The following is a 25,786-nucleotide window of genomic DNA, read 5'->3' as shown; positions in this document are numbered from 1 at the left end:
TGTATTGCTTATTGTGTGCGTATGTGTAAAACCAACTCAGCTAATTTGTTAGCCATTTCTGTTGACATAGCACTTGTATGTAATTGCTGGAGGAGTAAGCACAGTGCATTCAGCATTTCAATATAGTAAATATTATTTGAATATTTTATTCTGTTTACAGAAACCATTCTGAAACCATTCTACGTTCTACATTCTACATTCTACATCCTACGTTATCCTAAAAGTCAGTTCAGTAGACTAAAGATTTGCCTGTAATGCTGCAACCATTCAATCCTATATAAAGAACCTGAACTGTTCACTGGGTCTGTGTCTACTCTCTGACCGGAGTTGCCGTGGTGGATAAAGTGGTTCCAGTGAAACAAGTCACAGTTTTCTTAACATCTACAATACTATGACCGTCAACAACTCTGTTGCACTCTTTAAATCTACTTGCACTGGCCACATATGATACTCCATCAACTGTACTGGGACCCTCCTATGAAGACATTTGGCCCCCGTCTATCAGTTATTTCCAATGCCTTCTTCACTTGTGTCTGTGACACACATCCAATATTGATTGATCCTCTGCTTTAAACATCAACTTGTTTTGACATCACCGCGTTTGCCTTTCTGAACTCCACACCTGTCACTTTTATTCCAGCCAGGTGGATTTCTCTCTCCTTCTCTCATCATCTCTTTTCTGCTTCTTCCCGCTGCCTCTTTCAAACTCATCTACCTCCGCCTCTCCACATCACGGGTCGCCAGATGACCGCACATCCAAACGCATGACCAATGTATAGTTCACATCCGGGTGCTGAAGTAAAGGGAAGCGCGCATGCGCCTTTATATGGAGATGAACGTCATTGAAGGAAGCCCGCAGGAGGAGCTACACTGCATTTAATAATACATCCCACTTATTGATAGTGAGACATGTTGTTTTAGGTTAAACACTAACTTGTGTGAAATAAAAAAGGGCGGAGGTGGGGGGGGCACTTTAGCTTACGGTTCGTGCACTTCTGTCTGTATGGTGACTTCTCGGACAGAGAGGCTTGTCATGTAAAGTTCTGCGTTTATTCTACTTTAAAGGTCATTAAATTGTATCTAAGGCCGGGATGTTGGGCACGTTAAGTCGAAAAGTGCGACCTGCGCTGCAACAGGTCCATATGCTGTCATCATGGAGACACAAGCTGCAGATCCGTGCCTGTGCTGCGCGTCCAGCCGCTCTTCACTCACTTGAAAACTGTCTTGGTGAGTTCAAGTACATTTCAGCCCGATTTCTACATATCTGTGAGGCAAAAGTCACCATTAACCCGTGCATGTGAAATCACCAGTGCTCGACTACGGGGGGACGCAGATGCGCTTTAACTACGTGTGGCTGCGGGATCACTGCCGCTCTGCCTCCTCATACGACTCCAGCACCAACCAGAGAAACCTGGACACTGCGACCATAGACCTCACGATCCGCCCTGACAGCGCAAGTGTGCAAGACGACCACCTCGTCCTGACGTGTGAGTGCGTTATAAATACAGTCTGGAAATAAAAAGGGTGTATGCTTAGGTGGTCTGTCAAGCAAAGCAGGGCTGAAGTGTTCTTAAAGCTGTCTGCACCTCAGAATAGAGCTTTAAAATAAACGCATCCTAACAGTAATAATTCCTCATTCAAGGTTGGATTACCGGCTGACCATAAGGGGAAAATGCATGTGTATTGGTGGTAATTCATAAAGTTTTTCATGGAAATAGTACAACATCAACCAAAGTGAACCCTGCAGTATTGCATTATCTTGAATCTTGTGTAAAAATCAACATGCAAGGTTATATTTTGATATATTTTATTCTGTAATGATGTATATTCTTAAATAAACTGTGTTTGATCAATGTGACACACAGAAAACCTGAGGTCAGGTGGCAGTACTGGTTGGTCTCTGGGTATCCATGGAAACTGTGCTGGGCTGTGCATATGTTGAACTATGAATCTAGCCAGGCATTTCCAACACTTGCTGAATAACTGCTTTGAAAATTGCACTGAGCGAAGACCACTTAACGTGGAAAGAAATGCAGTTTCTGAGGAGAAAAGAAAAAAAAACGTGTTTTAGTGCGTGAAAACAGGACGTCATTGGGATGCAGTTAAATGCAATGTATTTAAATAGATGTTCAGTCACAAAGCTATTCAAATATATCTCAACTGCTTACAGCCAAAATAGCACTTGGTACAATATGTACAACAAGGCATTATTATCATCCATCCATCAGTCTTTTTAAGATCTTTGCTTCAGCCATACACAAAAATAATGCATTTTCACCCTGCAGGCAACAGTTTTGTAACCTCAGCTCAATCATTCACTTAAATAAAATAAATTGCATCTAGAAATTGTCTCAATGAATATACACTACCAGTCCAAAGTTTGGACACACCTTCTCACTCAATGGTTTTTCTTCAGTTTTATTACTTTCTACACTGTAGATTCACACTGAAGACAATAAAACTATGAAGGAACACAAATGGACTTATGTAGTAAACAAAAAAGGGTTAAACAAACCAGAATATATTTTAGATTGTTGGAAGTAGCTTTGATGACAGCTTTGCACACTCTCTGCATTCTCTCAATCAGCTTCATGAGGCAGTCACCTGAAATGGTCTCGGCTGTCTTGAAGGAGCTCCCAGAGGTGAGCTGAGCACTTGTTGGCTGTTTTGCCTTCACTCTGCGTTCCAACTCATCCCAAAACTTCTCAATAGGGTTTAGGTCCGGTGATTGTCTGAGGTGCTGTTAATTTACAGTTTCCGAGGCTGGTAACACTGATGAACTTCTCCTCTGCAGCAGAGGTAACTCTTGGTCTTCCTTTCCTGGAGCGGTCCTCACGACAGCCACTTTCATCATCTAAAATATAAAACATATTCTGGTTTGTTTAAGCTTTTTTTATTTACTACATAATTCTGTATATGTTCCTTCATAGTCATAGTCAGTGTGAATCTATTGTGTAAAAGTAATAAAAATAAAGAAAAACCATTGAGTGAGAAGGTGTGTCCAAACTTTAAACTGGTAGTGTACAGTTATACACCAAGCACACAATGGAAGAAGGAGCACATTACCATTAACTATGATATGTGAAGTTCTCCTGATAGGGAAGTCTAACATGGACTTTTACCTCTGTGATGGTGTATTCTTTGACACCCTGTCAGGTCATACTTAGGGTGTGGTCAGGCCTTTAAATAACACTCTGACCTGTGTCACCTTTACACCCCCCCTCAACATCTTTAACAAAGTTAGCATTTGGTTTTAAAGACACTGTCACATAACATGATACTCGCCTGAGAGGCTGCAGCAGGCAGATTGGAGCACTAACCCCTGGCTATTTGGAGGCAGCCCTTACTCCATCTCCAGCAGCAGCCTGCTCCTGCAAGCAAACGGGGGAAAGCCATGTGGGATATAGTTGTCTCCTTTTGGAGTGAGGGGAATAAAGGGTCCCACAGCAGGTCGGTGTGGAAAAGGAAACGGGTGTTACAGTGTCCCTTGCCAGCTGCTCATGTGCACATCCTCACATAATTTCCCCCTACCTTGTGACCCCACAGCCCAGACAGGGTCAGGTCTGGAGTGAGCAGGAAGATAATTATAGTGCAGGAACATTCAAGCTTTTAATACGCCAGCAGAGTCTGGCAGCTTGGAGAGGCCGAGCTTTCTGTCTGTGGACGTCTGTCTGGCTTATGCTGCTGACTTCAGACTGACTGACGCCTCCCTGTGGCCTGCTGGGCTCCAGCATGTTTTTGGATGCTGGACTGTTTTTTATGTATCCACAAGAGTGGCACTGAACCTTACATAAACTGACAAATGAGGACCCGTCAGCCTGGAGGCAGTTGATGATGCACATACTCCTGTGGGCATGCTGGCACTTGTGCCTCTCCCTGCGAGTGGTGCACATTCAAGGTCGCTGAGTGTGCACACCCGATCCTTAAACACTGGCCCTCAAAGACTTGCTCACTCTCAATGTTGGAGAGCCCTCATGGATACTCATGTTGCACACAGATCAGATGTCCATGTTTGCTCTATGTTTATGGGACATATAGATCGTCATGAGCTGTTCTCTAATCCTTTAAAACCAGATGTACTCCAGTATGTTTCTGTGTGTGTACATTGTGTAATAGAGATTACAATTTTACATATACAATTTTCAATAAAACTCAATTCAGTTTATCAGTCAGCCATTTTTATACTTAACTAATCCAGAAGTTGGATTAAAAGGACATTAGTCTTACTTTGTAACATAGCTTTATCAACCCTGTGAGCTCCTGCTGACCTGCTAGTTGCCCTTGTTGTATTTGCCATGTGTACGTATCTCATCATGGACAGAGCACACAACAACCATCAAATGAACATGTGCTGCTGGCCCAGGTTTGCTGCGTGTCACTTTGTTTTTTGGCACTTTAATTAAACAGACATTTATTAAGCATAAATGTAAAATGTAATAAATAAATGTAAATGATAACTGTAGGTTTTGACACGGCATTTAGAGGACAGGACTAAAAAAGTAAATATGCATGAGACACTTTATCATTTCAGGTTATCGTGTACTTTTTTGTATTTTACAAAGCAAATTTGCGGTGAATCAAATTACTGAAAAAAACTAATAACCAAACATCAGGGGCAGCTGGAGCAGTTGTCCATGTTGTCTGCTGGTAATTCTTAACGTTGCTGATCATCATTTTAGATGTTTGTTGCAAGTATGGAACAATAAATATCCAGATGAAGTTAACATTTTGTTCCAATAATAGTGAGCTCACACAATGTGATCTTCCCAAAACCACTTTAACCTTTCATAAATAATTGATTGAGACAAGTCAGCTTCAGGTCATGCATACTATTTAAAGCAATTCTCCGTTAACTGCACCCAATAACCACATTATCTGTTTCTGTGTCTCAGGGCCTGGCGGTCATGTGTCGAAATACAGCCTTAGCTGGCTGGCTGAGAACAGCTATGAAGGAAAGAAGCAGAGCTCCGTCCAGCCTCGCATCCTTTGGAATTCAGACGTCTATAAACAGGCAAACATACCCTCTGCCAAGTGGGACACGTTTATGAGCAGTGATGAAGAGCTAAAGAGGTTTCTTCAAAACTATCTTCTGTACGGGATCGCCTTCGTAGATGGTGTCCCAGCTACAGTTGAGGCCACAGAGGCGGTTACCCAGAGGGTCAGTCTCATCAGGTATTAAGTGGTTTGTGCCGCAGTGAAGCTCTGTCTCTTACAAATTTCATTCTCATGCATTAGCCCTTTGCACCCAACGGCAACATTCACGGCCAATGCAGAAGATGTTCGGCCGCATCCGCTCAATCCTAATTTGTGTTTTGTCTGTTACTGATCCCCAAGGGAGACCACGTATGGAAGAATGTGGTGTTTTACTTCAGATTTTTCCAGAGGAGACAGTGCCTACAGCCAGGCGGCTCTGGACCGGCACACTGACACCTCGTACTTCCAGGAACCATGTGGGTAGGTGGAAGTGAAAAGGATAATCAGCAGTTTTCATGATGCTTTCATCAGTTTTAATTTTGATAGACCTTAAATGAAAGCTGAGAACATATGCTTTTTAATATTTTTCATGCAGTAGCTTTAAAAACAAGTTATTGATGGTCGTTGCAGGATCCAGGTTTTCCACTGCCTCAAGCACGAGGGAGTCGGGGGAAGGACGCTACTTGTGGATGGCTTCTACGCTGCTGAAAAACTGCGCCAGCAGTCTCCAGAAAGCTTTGAGCTGCTTGCTCGCGTGCCCATCAGGCACGAGTACATCGAAAACACTGACAACCACCGAAACCACATGACAGGCGTCGGCCCTGTGCTCAACACATATCCTTGGAACAATGAAATGTACTTGATCCGGTACGCCAGCGCTTTAATTTGATCATTTTACTCCTGTTTTTGCAATAGTGAATTATGAGACATTGTATTCACATGCCATCCAGGGGCCATCCATGTAATTAGCTTCACTCTTTTAGCATTTGCTGGACTTTTGAAGTGGAGATGAAAGAATTCTACCTTTGAGCTTTACACGTCATTTACATCTGAGTAGTTAGAATAGTTGCTGTAATTTCTTGCTAGTCTTAGATTATGTTTCTAAATGGATTTCTTGTGCCTTTTTTGCAACAGATACAACAACTATGACCGATCAGTGATAAACACAATCCCCCATGAGCTCGTTCAGCGATGGTATGTGGCACATCGGGAGTTGACCACAGAACTACGGCGTCCAGAGAACGAGCTGTGGGTGAAACTGACTCCAGGGACGGTAAGAAATTTCTAAATGCTTCTCCAAAAGTCAGCTTCAACCAATAAATTTTTCAGCTTTCGGATAATTGAAAAGTAAACAAAAAGATGCAAATGGAAGAGTGCTTCGGTGTAACGCAAGGATTTTACCCTCTCTTGTCTTCGTAAGGTGATTTTCATAGACAACTGGCGAGTCATGCATGGGAGGGAGTCGTTCACCGGCCTGAGGCAGCTCTGTGGATGCTATCTGACACGAGACGACGTCCTCAGCTCTGCACGCTGCTTCGGTCTGCAGGCCTGATGCTGACCTGAAGGTCCCTTCACCTGTGTGCCTTATCAGTGAGCCTGCAGTGCCTTCACAGAGTATCCAGACCCCTTCACTTTTTTCACACGTTTCGTTTCAACGTCTGCACAAACCGTCATGGCAATCCATGCGTTCAGCTATTTCAATCTGACAATGTGCTGGACTGGCAGCGAGAGTCCTGCCGCTAGCATGGCTAAAAGGAACAATTTATTCAGAGATGACTCAGCTCAGATTTGATGTTGCACACCTGAATGAAAACAATAAGTAACATGCTGCAGTTAAATTACAGAAAGCTATATCCAAAGTCCGAGAGTTGAAGTGACACCAGGATTATAGTTCTATTTTTATATTATTTTACTGTAGCGAGGTGTGTGCTTATAATAGATGTGTGTGTTTTTAGAATCACTGTCAAACACCTCTCGTGAGACCATCATTAGATGTGAACTTGTTTGCTGACATGCTGAAGTATTAACAGATTTATTCATGAGTCTTTCAGTTAGTGGACTAACTTGAGTGACTAAAGTTCACTTCAGATTGGGAGAATACTAATCGTCAGTCGGCAAAGGACCAAAGGATACACTTTGTTTAGATTTAGATGGAATTACTTTTTTAAATGCCGGGTCTAATTTACGAAATTCCATTAAATGTATGAATAATGACTTTTCAATATTTGAACACGAACATAGTTTTCATCTTCAGTTCTGCATGTTTCCACCTCGACATTATGAAACCATCACAGCAGCCGAAGCCAGACTCTGACATATTTATTATTACAAAGACAATGTGCCCTAAGTGGGTAAAGATGGTCACACAGGTTTCTTGGTAGGGTCTGGTAGGGACGATCTCTCTTTGAGTTCTACTGCAGTTGCAGTACAGTATGACAGTGTCATAAACCACAGCAGCACACTGAAAGCAGACTCTGAATTATTCAGGCAAATTAAGTAGGTAGAAGTTAAGACGAACTAAAATTCAGGTGATGCAGGTAGACTTTCCATTTGGCTCCATAAAGATGTCAAGCTAAAGGAAACATACTGAAGGTCTCTCTGCTGTCTTCACACTTGCCAAATAGTCATAAAATTGTGGACCGTAGCTTGGCATTGGCAGAGGGATAGCCAGGCTGTTTTGCATTAAATTTATGGATTTTGATGTTCCAAAAAAGGGGCAGTTTAATATTTGCTTTTATTAAAGGGGAAATAAAAAACATGACAATAAAGTACAAAATGTTTGTAATTCCTACACAGCTGTTCAAAGACCCAGTGATTTCTAGCTTTCATTTTTTTCCCCTTGAATAAAATGGCTCAAGTTGTCAGTACTGCCCTTTGATTTAGGTTGTAAATGAACACAAAACTGAAAATCTGTAGAGAAATCTGAAGGCTACACATGTGCACAGGCCTCTTCTTGATGAATTATATTAAGTGGGAAAGCGGGAAAAGAGAAGTTTTATTTCTCTGTTGAGGTAGTCACATGGCTCAGCCTTAAATAAGATTTGAAATGATTTAAGAAAGCCAGGAATGCAGTGAGTTGCAGTGGGAGGCTCCGGTGTGAGTCAGCTGCCACCTAGATGAAACTTGATATTGTCAGTTATGGACTGGAAGAGCTACATGACTCAACAACTCAGAAAACACGGTATTTTATTTAATCAGTATCTCTGAATGTTAGTACATAAAATCGTCACATTGCAGCCACAGCTGCTTGCCAGTTTGTACTACAAAAGATCAATTTAAGATCCGTCTGGGAGCCACAGTAATATCCATTAACTGTAAAAAAAAAGATTCTTTTTTATAGTTGTTGTAATACTTCAGATATCATCACGACTTTGAAATAACTTTTTTTTAAACACAATAGTGTCTTATTATATTAGTACACTGTGACTCTCACTGACTCCCCTCATGATAGCAACCTTTTATGGAGTATTTCATACAGTAAATTCAAATGTTTGTTCTAATATTATGTAGCTTGTGTATCAAACGCAGGGCTCATCTACAACAATGTCATACTAACTATGGAGCAAACCACTACAAACATTCTGTCTAAATTCAAGCAGATTTTTAATAAAAAAAGAAAAACTTGTGAAAAAAACTGAACTGAATTGTAAATTTCTTGATTCTGAAAACGTGATGAAGTGCGCCTTCAAACGTGAGCTCCACCACATCGATTACATTTGAGAATGACGTACGTTAAAGACTGAACATCCTGTTGTTCAGAACGGTGACGTCGCTCCAGTTGTTTGCAACAGGCCTTTTTTTAGGCTCGTGCTTCATCTCCCTCAGCATGGAGGCTGCCGCCTGTGGTTGCCGTGGGAACGCTGTGCGAGGCTTCCTGGGCCTGGGGAGAGATCCTCCTAGTGGACAGAGAGGGAGTTGCTGTGACACGCCTGAATTAGAGGTGACGTGATGAAATGCATCAACATTAAGGGCCCGAGGTCTCACTTCATCTCGTTGCCCTCGGCTGCTTTGACCGTTTTGTATCTGTGCCTCTTCATGGTGTGAACGATGAACCACACGGCCAGGATGATCAGGACGCAGCCGAGCAACGCGCCGATCACTGCGCCGGCAATCACTCCGTCTCCCACATCTACACAAACATGCATTTTTATATCTGCGAGCCTTTTCAGCTGTTTTTTTGACATACATTTTTGCACATTTTCTCAAAAACTGAAATACAAACATACCAGCACTCAGCTCTATCGTGCAGGTAGAATATCCCACAGCATTTGTGGCGTTGCACTGGTACTCCCCGAACTCAAACTGGGATATGTTTCTGATTTCCAGTATTCCAGTTGTGGTCACTGAGGAAACGAGTGCACACGTTAATGAACGGATGGATGTTAACAAGTGCCTCACAAACACACATATACAGCGCTCACCTCTTCCTAGAACAGGCATCCTAGTCTTGGTCTGATCCAGTCGGGTCCAGGTGTATGTCGGGGTCGGGCTCCCACGCTCACTGTGGCAGGTCAGAGTGACCAGGTGACCCGATTCCACATCACCGTGGACGGCGCAGTAAGGAGCAGAGGGCTTCTCTGGCAGACCACAAGGAGGATGCATGAGTCCATTATGTGGCTTTAGATTTATTCTACCAAATATACACAACTTTATAAAGAAGCACATTCAGTCAGTAGAAATTGGTGATGTTCTTTGTATCATTTCAGCAGGAGCTTGACACTGGGTTCATCTGTCCTGAGATTTTGTGTGCTGTTTCTGACGCTGCTTAACTTGTAATAAGCATTTCCACGGTCAGTCAGTCACTGCCAGCTTCATCTAACCACTATAAATATATTTAAAGACAGTGGAAAATGTAATCCAGTAGACAATTTCAAAATACTCCATTACAGGTCTGACTTAAGGAAAAGTACAAAAATATTATCACGAAAATGTTCTTGAAGTATCAAAAGTAAAAGTACCCATTCTGCAGTGATAGTATATGACATTACTAACTCACAGTGACGGGTCAGTGTTTAAGCATTTAGTTGTTTAGCTGGTCGAGGTGGAGCCAGTGGTTGAGGGCTGAGATTGGCTTATTTAATCACGTATATTGACCACAATCAGTTTCTACGAAGCAATTTGATTGATCAAAGACTCAATCAGTGTGCTTGTTAATGGCACCAGCTGATGTTTGTTTCTGGATGAACCTGTAATCACAACTCAAGATTTTTTACTGTTACAAAAGTCAGGAGCTGTGCTGTGTGCTACATGCTGCTGTAATAGAAAGTACTTCTACTCATCATACTTTGCTTATTCAAAACAGGTTCTTAAAGCCACGTCAGAGAAGAGAAAAGATAACATGTTTGAATCTGTGCATCTTCCAGCAAGGACACTTTACAGGTGTGAGTTAAACTAGCAAATCCTTTGCTTATTGTTCGTCGACAGGACGTCACGTGTCCGTCCATTAGTCATCATGAGGCGGGACGAGTGCTGGGAGTGGACTCACAGCCCTCTGACTGAATCCTTACTGTGTATTTCATGGAGGTGGCCGACTGATCATAAGGCTTTTTAGATTGTGCATAACTTTATTTTTTATATCTATTGTTTTCACGGCAGGGGCACGGCTTACACACTCACTGGCGATTTATAACAGACTGCTCACTCCCCTTAGAGTATCACCATAATTCTATAACAGCAAGCGATGATGAAAATCATCTCTGATCCCATGACAGTCAGCACGAGAACAGCCATGCATATTCATATAACACTTAAGCATGCGCCACGTTCAGTGTGTAGAAACTGTCCTGGAAACATTTTCATCAAGCTTATGAAATACAAGACGTGTGCTTGGCATGCAGCAGATGCTGATATATGTTCTGTATGCAGTACAAGGATGCAGTCACAGTCCTACTCTAATTTCCAACACTGACAATGAGGAGACTGCTGCAGTAACCATGGAAACTACTGAGGATACTAAGGCCTGCAAGGTTGTCCCTGGTAACTCAGTGAATGAGAGGATCCAAACTGAATGCAATTCCCTGATCACACTATTCAGGGCCACTGTTTTAATAGATGTGCTCGTGTTACGACACTGATAATAGGTACAGTAAACTCAGATGTGGAAAGAGCACTGAAATATCACTTTGAAATCAAAGTGCTCTCGCTTTGGTTAAATTTTACGTAGGGTTTTAAAATTCACGCAGGGTTTTAATGTTGAAAATACTCAGGTGGAGGTGAAAGAGTAGTAATGGAGACCTGCTTTTGCATGAAAAACGTTGAGAGAAAAGACAAACAAGGACACAGAATGGCTACTGCGCGATCAAAACTTCAAATCAAAAATTGAATCTGACTGACTGTTTGCTTTGGCTCTATCAAACAGCACCAGCAGCTCATGTAGTCAGACTCCGCCCAGGTCCGCTGTGAAGGCTAGTTTGAGAGCACAGCCTCTGCTTTCTTTCAAATATTCAGCCACGCTGCTGATGGGTGTGGTCCTGTAGCATGAGCTCTTCTCCACACCCACTGTACACTCTCACAGCGTTTTGGATTATTTTGCCTTATCAGACCACCAGTCAGGACTGATCAATGTGTACAGATCATTACTGACTGATAAATGAGAACATACTTTCTTACTCATCTACTTATTTCCTTTGCTACCTTTACTTTAACGACCAATGGGTAAAAAAACTCTGTATGCCAAAATGACTCAACTATTTTTTTAAGTTTACATTATTTGAAGCTTTGTGTGTTTAACTTTACACCCAAGAGGGTAAATTAATTTTTTTTCAGTTAACAAAACTTACCGAGAACATGCACAATGATATTGGCCTGAGTCTGTCCGTCCACGTCAGGAAGGTTGTGAACGTCGCAGGTGTAGACTCCTGTATCTGATGATTTCATGTTGCTTATTGTTATTGAGGCATTTCTGGTCGTGGCAGGGGAAGAGGGAGGCTGAAGCCTGCCCTCGTAGGATTTTGTGATGACCTCCTTTCCTGCTTGATAGTAATACACCTGGAGGCAAACGGCAACAGGTTACTATCTGACACAATAAAGACACTTCTTTCACACAAGTTTGTGTCTGTATACTGCTACATTAATCCACCGTGAAACCTCATTGTCATGGAGCTGGTGTGTATCACGTCCAAAGCATGGTACCATTTTATTTAAAAAGTAATTTGATTACCTCTGTGAGCTAATTAAACTAAAAGTCTACATGATACTTATTCTCCTTAATACCTTCAATCAGTCATTCAGAATGGTGCTTTTATTAAAAGTGCTTTTATCTGATTTCTCTGTTGACTCTGTGAGGTGTGTCTCCTAAACGAAAGGCGCTATCCTGTGTGTGTGTGTGTGTGTGTGTGTGTGTGTGTGTGTGTGTGTGTGTGTGAGAGAGAGAGAGAGAGAGAGAGCGCAAAAGATGTGTTTTTGGTAAAAGTTCAAGCTTTGTAATGACTTTCAGCATCATTTCAAATACAAGCCACTGAGACTTTGGATATCGTCCAAAATGTTGTCCTTTCATAAGTTTCCACCCAGAGTAAATCCAGTGATATGCCACATTTAGGTAAAGAGCGGTGACTTTGTCCTGCTTTCGTACACTTGAAAGAAACACATGATGACTGATGTCTTAACAATATCACTCCAAGCCCTGTGCAGTCATGAAACAAACACTCTGGACTTCAACCAAATGCAGAGATTAAAGAGTGGCTTTTGTACTCAATTCATTTAATTGGAAATATTCAGATCCTTCTCACTTTTTATCAATGAAGTAAGCCTGATATTACTTTATAGAGCATCTTCTGCCCCAGTTGATATAGTACGAAACATTTTAAGCACATTTCAGCACATGAAAATTGGCTTATTGCAAAGCTCCGATCTCAGCAGCAGTGTGTGTGTGTGTCTACCTGCTGTGATGTCATGGAGGACGATGAAACAAAGTCCCACTGGATGTTAAGGTTGGTGGTCTGCGCTGTAGTCTCAAACGTACATTGGAGTAGAACACTTCCACCCACCGTAACATTGATGTACTTCTGCGGAGTCCTGACTGTGATCAGTTCGACACATCCTGCAAAGCAACACAAGTTTAATCCAAAAATAATCTTTCTTCACCAAAACCGCCATCTAACTCAAACCTACACATAAAAAAAGAAATCCCCAACACACATAAGAGGAAGCAGCAGAGTTACTGTAGTTACCTATGATGCTTATAAGCACCAACAAGCGCAGCGAGGAGCACATCTTCACAGATTGGAGGAGTGAGTGACAGAGCTTCTTAAGAACTGAACTTTCCACAGTCTCCAGCACTGACTGTAGCAAGCAGCACCGGAAGAGAGGACAAAAACGTTACAGTATCACAGGCAAGGTTACAGTCCGCCTCGTAATGGACTGGCTGATACTGACCGTGTTGATAACACAATGTTTGCATATCCATGTTTGCCAGACTGGGTGTGTGTACTCTGTTGTTTTTCAAAAAACGACAATTTAGCCGTTAATAATTTTGGGCGGGGGCCGATGAAATGGGGAAATGATGAAAAACGACTCATTCCTGTGTGAAATGCATTTTAAATTACAGCTAATAAAGTCGCAGCGGGTGCAGCCTGTGGTGTGTGTTTGAGGTTGTTGACTTTATGTGGCAGGTCAGGACCACAGTGTGTTGTGACACTGATGGTTAATTCATTTTTCAGTACTTTGGCAGTAGTTTCACTCCAGCTCATCACTCCATCCTCCTTGTCTTGTAAGTCATTCTGGGTCAGGGCTTCTGGCGAAGGAATTAATGTAATTTAATCTCCACCTGGCCTTTATCGCTCGCCTCAAGGATGTGTAAGCCAAAGCAGTGCAACATGCTGCTTATCATCGGGGAGTTCACTCCCTGGTGCTGCGTACTTAATAAAGGCAGTTTCACCTTTGTCGTTTTCGCTCACACGGTGTGGAGCACAACGCTGTCGGAGAGACAGTGAATCACACATGATTAATTGTCTCTAATTACCAGAAGCTGACATACGTGATTAACAATGTGAAAAATGTTGATCAGGGGTGACTGGAGAGGGGAGGGAGGGGGGAGGTGGTGGGAGCTCAGTACCCAGAAGACACTCTGGTGATAGGCTGGGAAGTGAGATGATGTCCAAAGACTTTGAACAGAACAACATGTGTTGGGCAGAACAGCACGGTGAAAAAAACAAGAGGCAGTCCTTTAATAAATAAAATCAGCAGCATGACTCATGATCAACTCATCAGAATCCAAGACGGAGGCGCGTTTAGGAAGAATCAAGTTGCCAGCGTGAGTAAATATGTGATGAGAGGGCGGTGAATGAAAGTTTCCAAAAAGTCAGGTAGGAAAACGAAAAAGAATGAATGAATTCAGAAATAAAGCACACATTTGGTTAGATTTAGGAAAGCCTGAGTATACATTCTGGCATGTTGTTCATCAGATCAAAAACACTTAAATACATGGTGGTTCACTCCTCTGATCCTGGGACAGTATATTGATATCTACTATCTACTGAAATCAAACACATCAAACACGTGAAAGTTTGTAAATCCTGTATGTCAGCATGCTTTTTGTCAATGACTGTGAGTCAGTCAGTTACATTTTTGCCATTTGGTTTGCTTGGTTTGTTCCATAGTAATGTCTTACTTTTTCTCAGTCGTGGTGTATAATTTGTTCGCACATTCCAAAGTGAAATGCTGTTTGTAGGACTTCACATGAGATCACACTAACAGTCGGCAGTCATGCTACCATCTCGTGAGGCTGCATTCAAGCACCGCGGGACTTTGAGCTAGCATGTTCTTGACGGCAATGTGCTGATGTTTACCAAGTATGATGTTTACCATGTTCACCATACAGTAGTAGTAAAGCTTGTTTTCTCATGATAACGAGATAATTTCTCATAGGAAAAAGACTTTCAGCAGCATCACTGAGGGCATCTGGGCTAGCCTTCTCCTTAAATGACGACAACTGATCTGAATGACATCTTTTACGATCAGACATGATGCAATTTCTGCCTGTGTTAAACCTTGATAGAAGTACAGGCTGGTGTGTTGATCAGTTACAATCAATACTTCCTGATCTGACATTTTCATCTTAAATAAGTTGCTACAGTTGTGATGACACCATCGATGCATGCTGGCATGGCACCACTGATCTCTGATACACATCAGCAGCACTAAGAGGAAACAAACTTTTGTTTTCTCATGATAACGCTTGATTATCTCTTTATCGCAAGATAACAAATCTTGTTTTCTTGAGATCTCAAGTAACTCACGACCTCGTGATAATGGCATTGAAAAAAATCCTCGTAAGCGTGGGCACTCTTGGCTACCATAGAAACCAAACTATTGGATGAAGTGAAAATTGAAAGTTTGACTTGCTGGTGGCACTGGAGGAAACAACAGGGGAACGCCAAAGTCATTAAGATTGATCCTCTGGGCAGCATGTACAAAAAACAATCCATCCAATACATGTTGAGATAGCTGAGACTGGTACATCCGGACGATCGATATCTGACAGAATCATCTAGAGAGCCACGCTGCTAGCATGCCTAAAATTTCCATAATAACAAACAATTTCAAAATTGTACAATAGATGGTAGCCATGCGATTGAGCATCATATTTAATCACATTAATGACTCCACAGTTACTGTTGTGAATGTGAGTGGACGGCCAATGACCAGTCCGCCCACAGAGTGCACAAACCTACAATGAAGGCTGCTGGAACTGTGTCCTACTCAAACCTCCAGCAGGTTTCAGTGTAATACCACACAGACTTATTCATCCACCCACCACAACCAGTGTTTCCCTGTCAGCAGACTGCGAGGAGGTGTGAGTCAGAGCTGTGGCTCAGAAACAGTGAGTAGGCCTACAAATCTGAGGTGTGGTGTTTTCTCTTCCTTTTAGACGGCCCTGTCTGGGGATTGCTCTTACGCGGCAACAACAGCACATAACCAGCTATTTATCGATTGATCACTGCAGGCACGTGTTCACGTACTTCTGTTCAGCAGCAGTACGGTTTGGTGGAGATACTGTAACCGCTGTTGCTGTGAAGGGAGACAGATATGCAGTTCAGAAGTTGGCCAGCAGATGACAGGCAAAGCTGTTAGATGTTGAGTGGGTATCTGTGTGTGTGTGTGTGTGTGTGTTAGGGTGCAGGGAACGCCAGGCAGCCGGTGGCAACAGAGCCAAGAGCGCCACACTCTGGCTTCACTCCCCTTCACCCTCCTCTCCTGCTCTCAACCCCTGAGGAAAAAAAACAACAACATATATATATATAGGCCAGACATTTAGCATGGCTTCACTTATTGTCCCTCCAGGTATTGAACAGCCTCTCCTTAAAAAATAATGATGGTACAAAACCAAACCACTACCAAGAGCAGGAACACACAACCACAAAGAGTGGAGCGAGACACCATCTGACTCACACAGGAGTAAAGGTCTCCTTTGCATTGCATTATTTTTTTCTTGGCACTAACAGCCAAACGCAGTGACACTAAACTATCATCTCACATTGGCATCAAATGCAAACATGAAACACCGCTTTCACCGAGACTGACACAACTGTGCGAATGATGCTCAAAAAAAGCTCGGGCGCAGGTAGTCAGAGGTAACGTCTCCTGATACTCGTGTCACCTCTGAAACACAGAGTCTGTCACCGGAGACGGTGACCTATCACGAAGCGTTTAAGGAAGAAAGCATGAAAGAACGAGCAGAGGAAGGGAGGAGGTTTGTATCAGCAAACAGCCTAATTGACAGCCCTTCAGTGCTGCATTCAGGCTCTAACTTTCATAAAGTGCTGGCAGTAAAAAAAAAAAAAAAAAGGAGCAAGCACATAGTTGACCCTTATTGGCTAAGACACATTATGTTCCCATATCCACTTTGTCTAATGGCATCTTTGATCATCTAAAATCTGTCCTTCAGTGACTGACTTCAATCCAGGGAAAATGCCAAAATAAATTGAGAAGCAGGCTGTCGAGATTTGCCAGAGAAGTGTGTAATTTTACGCATTCGACTCGTGATCTTAATTTAACCGAAAGATTTCGCTTGGCTTGAGGGAGTTTGTGTTGAGTGACGCCTCCTCTACGGCTAACATGAAATAGTGGAGAGAGATTTCAGTGTCTTCAGATGAGATCTTGTGCCTTGATTGATATTCCTGGGATAATGCAGCGTTAGAGGGCAATGACAAGCTCAAACACAGCCGGGATCAATTAATGGTGAGAAATTGCCTTTGACACAGGTGACATGTGTCGTCACATTCATCATACAATATGCAGTGTATACATTTTCTCTAGCACACACTGTAACTATAATCTCACCTTTAACTGCTCCACCACCACCACCACCCTCTCTGCCTTTGCTATACCCTAAGATTTTCTGATGCCCCTGGGGGGTCAGATTTAGCGGTTCAGCCGTGGTCACATTGCATAGAAGAGATGTGTCTTAATATTTTATTAGACACATTATGTTTCCACTCTTCTTCATCTCTTCGCTCTCTTTTCAACCCCCAAACAAGAGCTCCATGGCAACACACACATGAACGTCCTGTAGGAGGGAGGTGGATGGACACGCTGCAATACAGGAGGAGGAAGCATGCTCGACATTCTGTCGTGTCAAAGATGCTTAAAGAATTTGGGGTAAAGCATGAACAGATTTAACTGTTTGTAGACTGAATTATTGATGATTTTAGAGGACATTATCTGTCCAGCAGATCCAAGAAGAAATCGGTTACAGTAAATCCCTCGGAAGCTGGACATCTTTTCCCTCAATCTGTGGCACCACTGCGTTGTAAACTCTACACTGATGCGCTTTCATTAACATGAGCTTTGCTTGAAATACCGTATTGATTTAAAGTATTGCACAATCACCACATTCATGACTGTAACAGCAAAAGCTCAGCATTGTTGACCCTTTTTTCACCATTTCTTTGCACCAGCATAAATGTTCCAAATCCTCCATAAAGACTGCAGGTCAACCTTAATGCATTGCTCAGTTAAAACAATTAATTAAACACATGTACGCGGCAGAGAGAACAAGCGGGCATTCGAAACCACAAAGCATTCACTGCTTTTCAGCCACTTTCTTTTTTTTTTTTTTCTCACACAGGAACAGCCATCAATTTCTGACCCATGTTAATGGACCCTTTCAATATTTTATGTTTTTATATGGAGTGCTGACAATAGAACACAGAAATGGAAGGCACATTTTGCCGAGCGACTTCACCGACTCTGTATCCATCTTCTCAACAGAGCCATGCACTCCGGTGCGGAAACAGCCAATCCATGGAGAGAAAGATGAAAATACAGGCAAACCTGCTGAAGCTGCACGTTTTATATTCCAGCCACACTAAACATTAAGTGTTGAAATAAAGCAGAGGTATTTGTACATGCTGTTATCGCCATTGTTTTCCAAAGGCTACCCAGAGTGCTTTGTGATGAGTTATAATGGTATAATGTGATGTTGATTTAATATAGGCTGATCTCTGTGCATCCTTGCATGTTGGACGTATAATTTATAAACCTTCCCTTCTCTCAAGGTGAACTCTCTTAGCGGCGTAATCAACTGTCGAAGTGCTTGGTAGAGGAGACTAAGAGTAAATTAAAAGAAATCAATTAGGTGAGACAAACCTGTGCATTAAATCTGCCTCGTATCTGAGGGCTGACATGCCAGGAGACGATCATTACACAGGGCACAGCTACTGGAGGAGGCTAAGCATGATGAAATACATCACACGCGACCACAACAAGAGGAGAGCTGGGACACAATGCGTTTAAACACAGCGATGAATCAAGTCAAGTTCCAGAATGAGAATTCACGTGAAGCTCACTTTTGGGCATACAGATGGAAAATACTGCATCCAGGTGCGGCTGGATTGTAGAATGCTGTTCTTTTTTTTAAATACAAAGACAAAAAAAAGCATCTGTGGATGAAGAAAAACCCATCCACCACTCCATTACCGTGCCTCTATTGGTGGTGTCGTCACAGTAAACTCAGTGAAGAAGCTGCTTTACCACAACTCTAACAAATGACCTGCTCCCATATTAGTGACATTGATTCTGTCCGAGTATGAAGGTCCACTGTTATCTATTAGGCGCTTCTCATTCCTTGGGATCAATATTTGACCTCTAACCTTTAAATCTGTCTTGTTAATATGTATAAATTCTGGTAATAACAGGGCTCTCCGAAGCTAAAGACGAAGAGTAATTGCAGTCACTGATCAGTGTTTAATGATGGAGATTTTCGGGCACGTACGTGATCTGCACATGGTGTATAATGCTGTATGTTGTTCTTGAAATAATTCAACAGCATCCTATGATATTCTTAATTGCAGCTGACTAAATGCTGTGGTTTCCTTCCAACGTAACAAGAGATACGTAGCAAATTAATATTTCTAATTTAAAAACATTATTGTTAAGTATCAGAATTTTTTTTTTTTAGGCTTTGTGTCTGACTGAATAGCGTACTACTTTTAATTCTACATCACATTTAAAAACAATAATCTGCAGGCAGATATCATAGACCACATTTTCTGAGTGAACATGCTGCGTAAAGTTCATTGCACACTGTACTACATACATTGGAAACTTACTATGTACTATATACAGTACACTGGAAACTTAGAGAATGAATCTTTCCCCTTTAACTGTGCTGCTGCTGCCTTTTCTTGCCCCGATGCATTATTTATAGTAAAACAGCTATGTCTCAAAAAAGAACTGGTATGGAGAAGAAAAAGGGGAAGTGTGGAAAAACAAGAGAAAGGTAGGCTGTGGCTATTATTTTAATGGCTGCTAGGTGGCTGTTTTGCATGTTGCATGTCAGCGCTTCACTCTCGGGTTGCTGATGTTGTACTTGCTGGCTCACTATCACACTGTCATGGCTTACGGGGACACTTGAATGGAACAGAGCCATTGTTATTGTTATTAGTAACACATGTGTTTGAGTTGGCAGCACAGCTGACCCTGCTTTATCCTGTGACACAGACAAGCTGATGAGTGACCAAGTGGTCTACAAACTCAAATGATCAATAGGAACCTCACCACTAGATGCCACTAAATACTTCACACTGGACCTTTTACTGTTTTTTAACCACGGCTCTAAGGATGACAATGTGGGTCCACCACTCTGGTCAAGACTGGATGGATTGCCTTGAAGGTTTGCACACACATTTATGGTGCCCAGAGGAAGAATCCTCATGACTTTGGTGACGCCCAGGCTCTTCTTCTAGAGCCACCAGCAGGTAAAAGTTTCCATTTGGCCTTTAAAATGTTGTAACTTCCACTTGATGGATTAGTACAAACGTTTTGTACAGACATTCATGGTTCCCAGATGTGTACAAATGTCTTCAGTGATCATCAGGTCAAAATTTCAATTTGTCCTTTACTTAAGTTTACGAAATACTTGCAAAGCTAATGACATTCCCATCAGCCCCAGCAGTACTTTGTGTTTAGTGGTAATTAGAAAATTTGGCATGCTAACATCATTATGAGCATGTTACCATGCTGATATTAGCATTTAGCTCAAAACACCACTGTGCCCTCACAGAGCTGCTAGCATGGCTGTGGACTCTGAGTCTTGTTTAATCCCCTACTGTTCGAAGATAATTGCATTGAATCAAACAGGATTTAAAATGCTTTTGGGTTTTTGTGAGTTAGGATTTCTCGGACAACAGCCTAGGTAATAAAACACATATTCAGCTCTATCGTTCATGCCTTGGACCGTACAGTGAAGTCAAATTTCCACATTATGAGTGGCTATTAGAAAACTAATTTGAACGTTGTACTGTAATAACAGAGGTACATTATGCATCACCAAATCCCACACCTGAATCCTTTCCCAAATCTGCATACACGTGATTTGTAGAATGTGCTCTCCTGTCCACTTTAATTTTAAGCCGTACGTCCTAAATGTTGCACATCGAGCTGCGTATGTGCCATTTGTATGCATGTGCGCCAATCACACACAAAGCCCCAGGTCCTGCTCCCGATGACACTGAAGTATTAGCGTCTGGGGATGTCACTGCTCAAAAAATCATTAATGAAGCCTGGAAGTGATGACTATTTAAAGCCATCAATGTGCGATTAACAACACACTCTGGCATGCATTGAATTTGACATGTAAAGTCCAACCATCCATCCATTTTCTAAACTGCACATCCTGTTAAGGGTTTCTGAGGGCTGGAGTCCATCCCAGCATGCACCGAGCGTGAGGCGTGGACATGTTGCCAGTCTATCACATGCTGTAGCTAACCCACATGTGGACAGACACATTCACACTCACATTCACACCTACAGGCAATTTAGACTCTCCTGTGGACCTAACCTGTGTCTTTGGACTGTGAGAGGAAACCGAATCCCCCAGTGGACGTCCACACAGACATGGGGTGAACATGTAAACTCCACACAGAAAGGCCCCTGCGCTTGTCAGCTGTTATAGGCCACACGTATCTGCAGACATTACTGATGTAAACAGACCTGAAGCAGCATCAGATTGTATCAATAACTTTGTAATTTGTCTATGTACTAAACGCCCTGTCAATTCATGTGGTAGTGGTAGCAGATTCCATTTTTTTAGACCACAGATGGTGCTTTTAATCAGGTTGTTGCATGACGAGGAACTCAAAAACAGGGGGAAGATGTTGCACCCAAAGGCCCCGAAACCACCTCTGCCATGAATCTATAAAATCAATGAGCTGAGCAGCTGCAATGTTCGGACAGAAATACATTGTTTCCTTATGCTTAGAGGTGTACAAAGAACATAATATTTCACTGCTACTCATTACTGTTCTCTGTGCTCCAGGTGCAGTCGCATTCAGAGGCCGTTCACCTTCACCACCTAAACATTTGCTGCAACCCAAAAAGAGTGATCCAACAAGGAAAAAAAACGACAAAAAAACCAACAACTGTGCTACCATATATAGAATCATGTCCTTGACCAGAGGACAAAAAAGTCTCAGCAAAGAGTTTCAACTGCATCTGTCCTTGTGACAGAACTAATTAATTATCTCGTGGTTTGTAGGTGTATTCTACTCAAACTGCCCCAGACAGGCCACAAAGCTACTTTATCAAACCTGCACTACACTATATACGTTTTACTCTTGTTAAAGTAGAAAAAAATACGATTTAATAGTTCCCGAATTGAAAAAGGGGCAAATATTACACTTGTCAGCAGGAGTCACTTTGCGTCTTTATTCAGGAAATAGGGTATGAAAGGAGGTATATTCTCATAAACGCGCAATGTTTTGTAATCAAATTAAAAGAAGATACTCTTTTCTTGAATTTTGTTTTGGGACTGTCTTCATATCCAACAGTCCTCATCAAAAGCAAAACACCAACGAAGAGGTGAGAGCTCTGACAACAACCTGGAGTAGCAATGGTAAATACCTGATTTTATCCTCTTATTTTGCAACATTGTATGCTATTTACCTTTTGGGGACTAATATCTGAAAAGAAATGAATAAAAAGTCAAATGAAACAATGTATTAGTCCTCAAAGGGCAAATGAAAAGACATTAGCTTTCTTTACTGTATAAGCCTTTATTTGTAAAAAGTCTGTTGTTTGAATGATAACCCTTTTTATACCACATACTTGAACACCTTGTATTTGTAAAAAACACATTTTGTTCAAACACCTAAAAAAGCTGATTGACACTATAACATTAATTTGCACTGACAAAAAAAATACAACTTCATACTACACAAATGTTGATTCCATGAGTACTGATACTCCAAATGAAATCAAACACCTTATTAAACAACTGAATCAAATAAGCGCCCAATGTGAACAAAACAATTACAGTACAAAAACCAAATGCATTTTTCTTCCAGTGCCAGTATATCAGATGAATTACATTTCCTTCTTATGATAAAACAACAACAACAGTAAGAATAACAATCCATAACAAATGCAACAAATACAATAAATCAGAAATGAACACAGAAATGAACAAAATCATTTACTAATTCATACTGAAAAATAAATGGACTGTTGGTCTTGTGGGTTTCTTTCTTTTAGTCACCAATTTTTTTATAAAGTGTGGAAAATCTTTCTTACCAACTGGTTAAACATGAGATAGTCTCCCTGGTATGCTCTTCCAAAGAGGGAGGTATACTGATGTGTAACTGGGTATCAGCACAGCTTCTTGCAAGTATCATCATACAGTAATCGACAACAGACCATAACCAGAGACAACTTATTAAAGAGAAAATACAGGGAACACCCACTCAGTGTGCAATCACATGGCTTACGTTCAGATGCTACTGGTGAGCATCCTTTACATCCTTTGTAGTTGAAGGGCGATTGATGTTAATGCTTATGCTGAACCTGATAAAACTACAGCATGCACTTGGTGCATCTATTCCAAATCGCGTGTTTTACAGTAAATACATTGTATAGAAGCACACACTGGTGATTCGCGCGAATCACACGATGCACGTTCCATGGTTGCACTTTTCTTCCAGTTTTACGAACAGTTTGTTTCACAAGATTTATAGAGCTGGCTGTAAAACAAGTGCAATTTGAGCATGTAAACACTGGATCTTTCTTTTCCTGGCTGTGGAGATGAATCGGATGGTGTGGAGTAAAAATATATGAAAATAAAACCTTTCAAAACTCAGGTCATGCAAAACAAAACCTACAAGGTACACACAAAATAATGAATGCACCAGCAAAAGTTCTTCCAACAGTGAGGAGCCTGTCAGCCTTGGTCTGGTGCTTGGTGGATGAAATTGTCTTGCACGGGTGGAGTCCTGTCCTGCATTAGAGGTCAGCCTCAGTGCTCTACAGAACTCACAGGACAGTTTTGTGTTCACAGGTTCTGCCCATCATGCATATCTCTTTTTTGTTGTTGTTGTTGTTGTTTTTTGGGAGATGAAACACCCAAACATGAAGACTGGACCCAGAAAGAAATAAACACAAAATAACATGATTTATACGTTTTACTATATTAGGTCCAAGCTGGTTTATGGCACTGGCTGAAACAGTTTAATCACACTACAACGCTGAATGTAATTTACTCGTACAGAACCGAGGGGCGTTTGACTGCTTTCATCTGCATTTATCCAGGGGACAGTATTCTATCAATACCCTCAATGTAGCTAAACATATCTACTCCTGGGAGCTAGCCCGCACAGACATAGACTTCTATTGTTAGCAAGTGAGCAGCTGCACTCGGGCAATTGGCTAAGTGCCTTGCTCAAGGGCACACATGACTGTCTTATTGAGGAGCAGGAAAGAACATCCCACTCGCCTTCTTAAGGCTATCCTGCTCCTCTAGCCTCTATAAGCCAGCTAGCCGATCATGCCCATCACTTTTTTTTTTTGTTTAGCAGACTCATGGACGATGGCTGAGGTAAACGCTGCAGCTGTGCTGTGCTGAAATCTCCTGCAAGTCCTAAGTTCGGATACGATACGAGGGAAAGCCCGACGAGAGAATTTCATAAACGATGCCACCATCCCATGTGCTGACAGTGAACCAAGGCATGTGCAATTTCCAGGAATCTTCAACAGCATTAGCATCAGACTTGTTCTTAAGGGAGCGGGTGAACCAATACAAGCTCAGAGCCACCAGAAACTCCTTCACTGTGAGAGGACTTTGCATTGATTTCTCCATTATTTTGTTCACACCATGTATTTCTTGTGTTTCATTTTTTAGGTTTCGTTTGCAGAAGTATGCCAATGCTAGAGAAGCTGTCCATGCCATTAGCAGTGAGGCTAGCTGGTATTACGAACTGCCATGTTTTTGTTCATGCATTAAGAACTATTAAGTGAAAGATATCATATTTACAGTACAATTCACATGTAATTACACATATACACTAGAGGCAAGAAAATTCACATTGAAATCAGTTCAACACTTTTGTTTCTCCTCCTCTACTCCTTGAACATATGTGTCAAAAGAAATCTATTTTCTCTCTTGTATAAGCAAATATCCTAAAGTAAAAGCATAGAACAGAAGATCCTCACAGCTTTTGGGATGAATGTGCTGATTTCATGTCCAGAAAGCAGGTAATACATGTTCTGAGTGAAATGAGTGATATTTACTGCGAGCATGCAAGGGCTGCTAATGTTTCTCCTCTGGATGTGTTTGAAGTCCATTGAAGAAATGCATCAGCTAACTCAAAAGGATGAAAACCTAAAAAAGGCATGTTTGTATTCATTTCTGGGAGTAAACCAACCTGACACTGATGCTTGTGTTAGTTTGCGTTATCAAGTGTAAGTGCATTTCATTGAGACCACAGAGTAGATGGATCAGGCTTCTTTCTGGTCGAACATGTTCTTTTGAATTAGCTGAAATAACACTCTTGGTTGCTTCATGTCCCAATTTTTTGCAAACAATATGTTGCTGGAACAAACAGCATCCTCTGGCCTCACAGTCTCACTCAGCTCTTCATATAGATCCATCACATTACCTTTAAACACTTTGACAAGCTGTTCGTGTGCAGACCAGGTTGAAATGATGCAAAAACAAACTGTGTCAAGTGAACTGTTTGAATGGTTTTGCAGTCATTATTCACTATCACCACCTTCCTTTTTTCAAATATTCTAACGGGCGGGATCACCCGATACATGAATGTGAATCAGTAACCACCACCACAAAAGTGCCTGAATACGCCTGACTCAGACGTCGCTATGCACATCTAACCTTTGACGTATCAAATGAGAAGAGTTTGTAAGTTGTGCATATCTGAGGGATGTATATCACGAGTTAAAGGGGAACTCCACCACAGGAGCTACACTGCATATGTGGAAAAAAAAAAAAGTCGAAAGTCTTTTCTGGCCAGAAGGAGCTGTGTGAAATCTGCTAAACTGTCTGAAATGACGTCAGCTGCGTCTGAAAACAAGTTTGAAAATGAAA

At 41.7% G+C, this 25,786-nt stretch overlaps 2 protein-coding genes across 2 annotated transcripts; one reads left to right on the top strand and one right to left on the bottom strand.

Annotated features, from left to right (window-relative positions):
* The first annotated feature begins 984 nt into the window (after positions 1-984).
* On the top strand, positions 985-8,580 carry tmlhe (trimethyllysine hydroxylase, epsilon). Its single transcript, XM_041952456.1, has 7 exons — positions 985-1,227; positions 1,311-1,487; positions 4,893-5,172; positions 5,335-5,454; positions 5,605-5,841; positions 6,109-6,247; positions 6,395-8,580. The coding sequence occupies exons 1-7, from the start codon at positions 1,092-1,094 to the stop codon at positions 6,524-6,526; spliced, it is 1,221 nt and encodes a 406-aa protein (XP_041808390.1). The 5' UTR covers positions 985-1,091; the 3' UTR covers positions 6,527-8,580.
* An 83-nt stretch (positions 8,581-8,663) lies between these two features.
* LOC121617314 (V-set and immunoglobulin domain-containing protein 1-like) lies at positions 8,664-13,185 on the bottom strand. Its single transcript, XM_041952457.1, has 7 exons — positions 13,143-13,185; positions 12,852-13,012; positions 11,754-11,961; positions 9,396-9,551; positions 9,201-9,317; positions 8,959-9,103; positions 8,664-8,870 (listed from the first exon to the last, which is right to left on the bottom strand). The coding sequence occupies exons 1-7, from the start codon at positions 13,183-13,185 to the stop codon at positions 8,774-8,776; spliced, it is 927 nt and encodes a 308-aa protein (XP_041808391.1). The 3' UTR covers positions 8,664-8,773.
* Positions 13,186-25,786: the final 12,601 nt, after the last annotated feature.

This window comes from Chelmon rostratus, chromosome 14 (assembly GCF_017976325.1).
Source record: "Chelmon rostratus isolate fCheRos1 chromosome 14, fCheRos1.pri, whole genome shotgun sequence".
Classification (NCBI taxonomy): domain Eukaryota; kingdom Metazoa; phylum Chordata; class Actinopteri; order Chaetodontiformes; family Chaetodontidae; genus Chelmon; species Chelmon rostratus.
This window is presented reverse-complemented; position numbering and strand designations above follow the sequence as displayed.

What these genes read in the sequence shown, in the direction of transcription:
- tmlhe (XM_041952456.1), top strand. Translation starts at nt 1,092, where the DNA reads ATGTTGGGCACGTTAAGTCGAAAAGTGCGACCTGCGCTGCAACAGGTC. An exon ending in CGACCACCTCGTCCTGACGT is followed by an intron (nt 1,488 to 4,892) that starts GTGAGTGCGTTA and finishes TCTGTGTCTCAG; the next exon opens with GGCCTGGCGGTCATGTGTCG. An exon ending in CAGAGGGTCAGTCTCATCAG is followed by an intron (nt 5,173 to 5,334) that starts GTATTAAGTGGT and finishes CTGATCCCCAAG; the next exon opens with GGAGACCACGTATGGAAGAA.
- LOC121617314 (XM_041952457.1), bottom strand. Translation starts at nt 13,185, where the DNA reads ATGTGCTCCTCGCTGCGCTTGTTGGTGCTTATAAGCATCATAG. An exon ending in GGTGCTTATAAGCATCATAG is followed by an intron (nt 13,013 to 13,142) that starts GTAACTACAGTA and finishes GTTGCTTTGCAG; the next exon opens with GATGTGTCGAACTGATCACA. An exon ending in GATGCCTGTTCTAGGAAGAG is followed by an intron (nt 9,318 to 9,395) that starts GTGAGCGCTGTA and finishes TCGTTTCCTCAG; the next exon opens with TGACCACAACTGGAATACTG.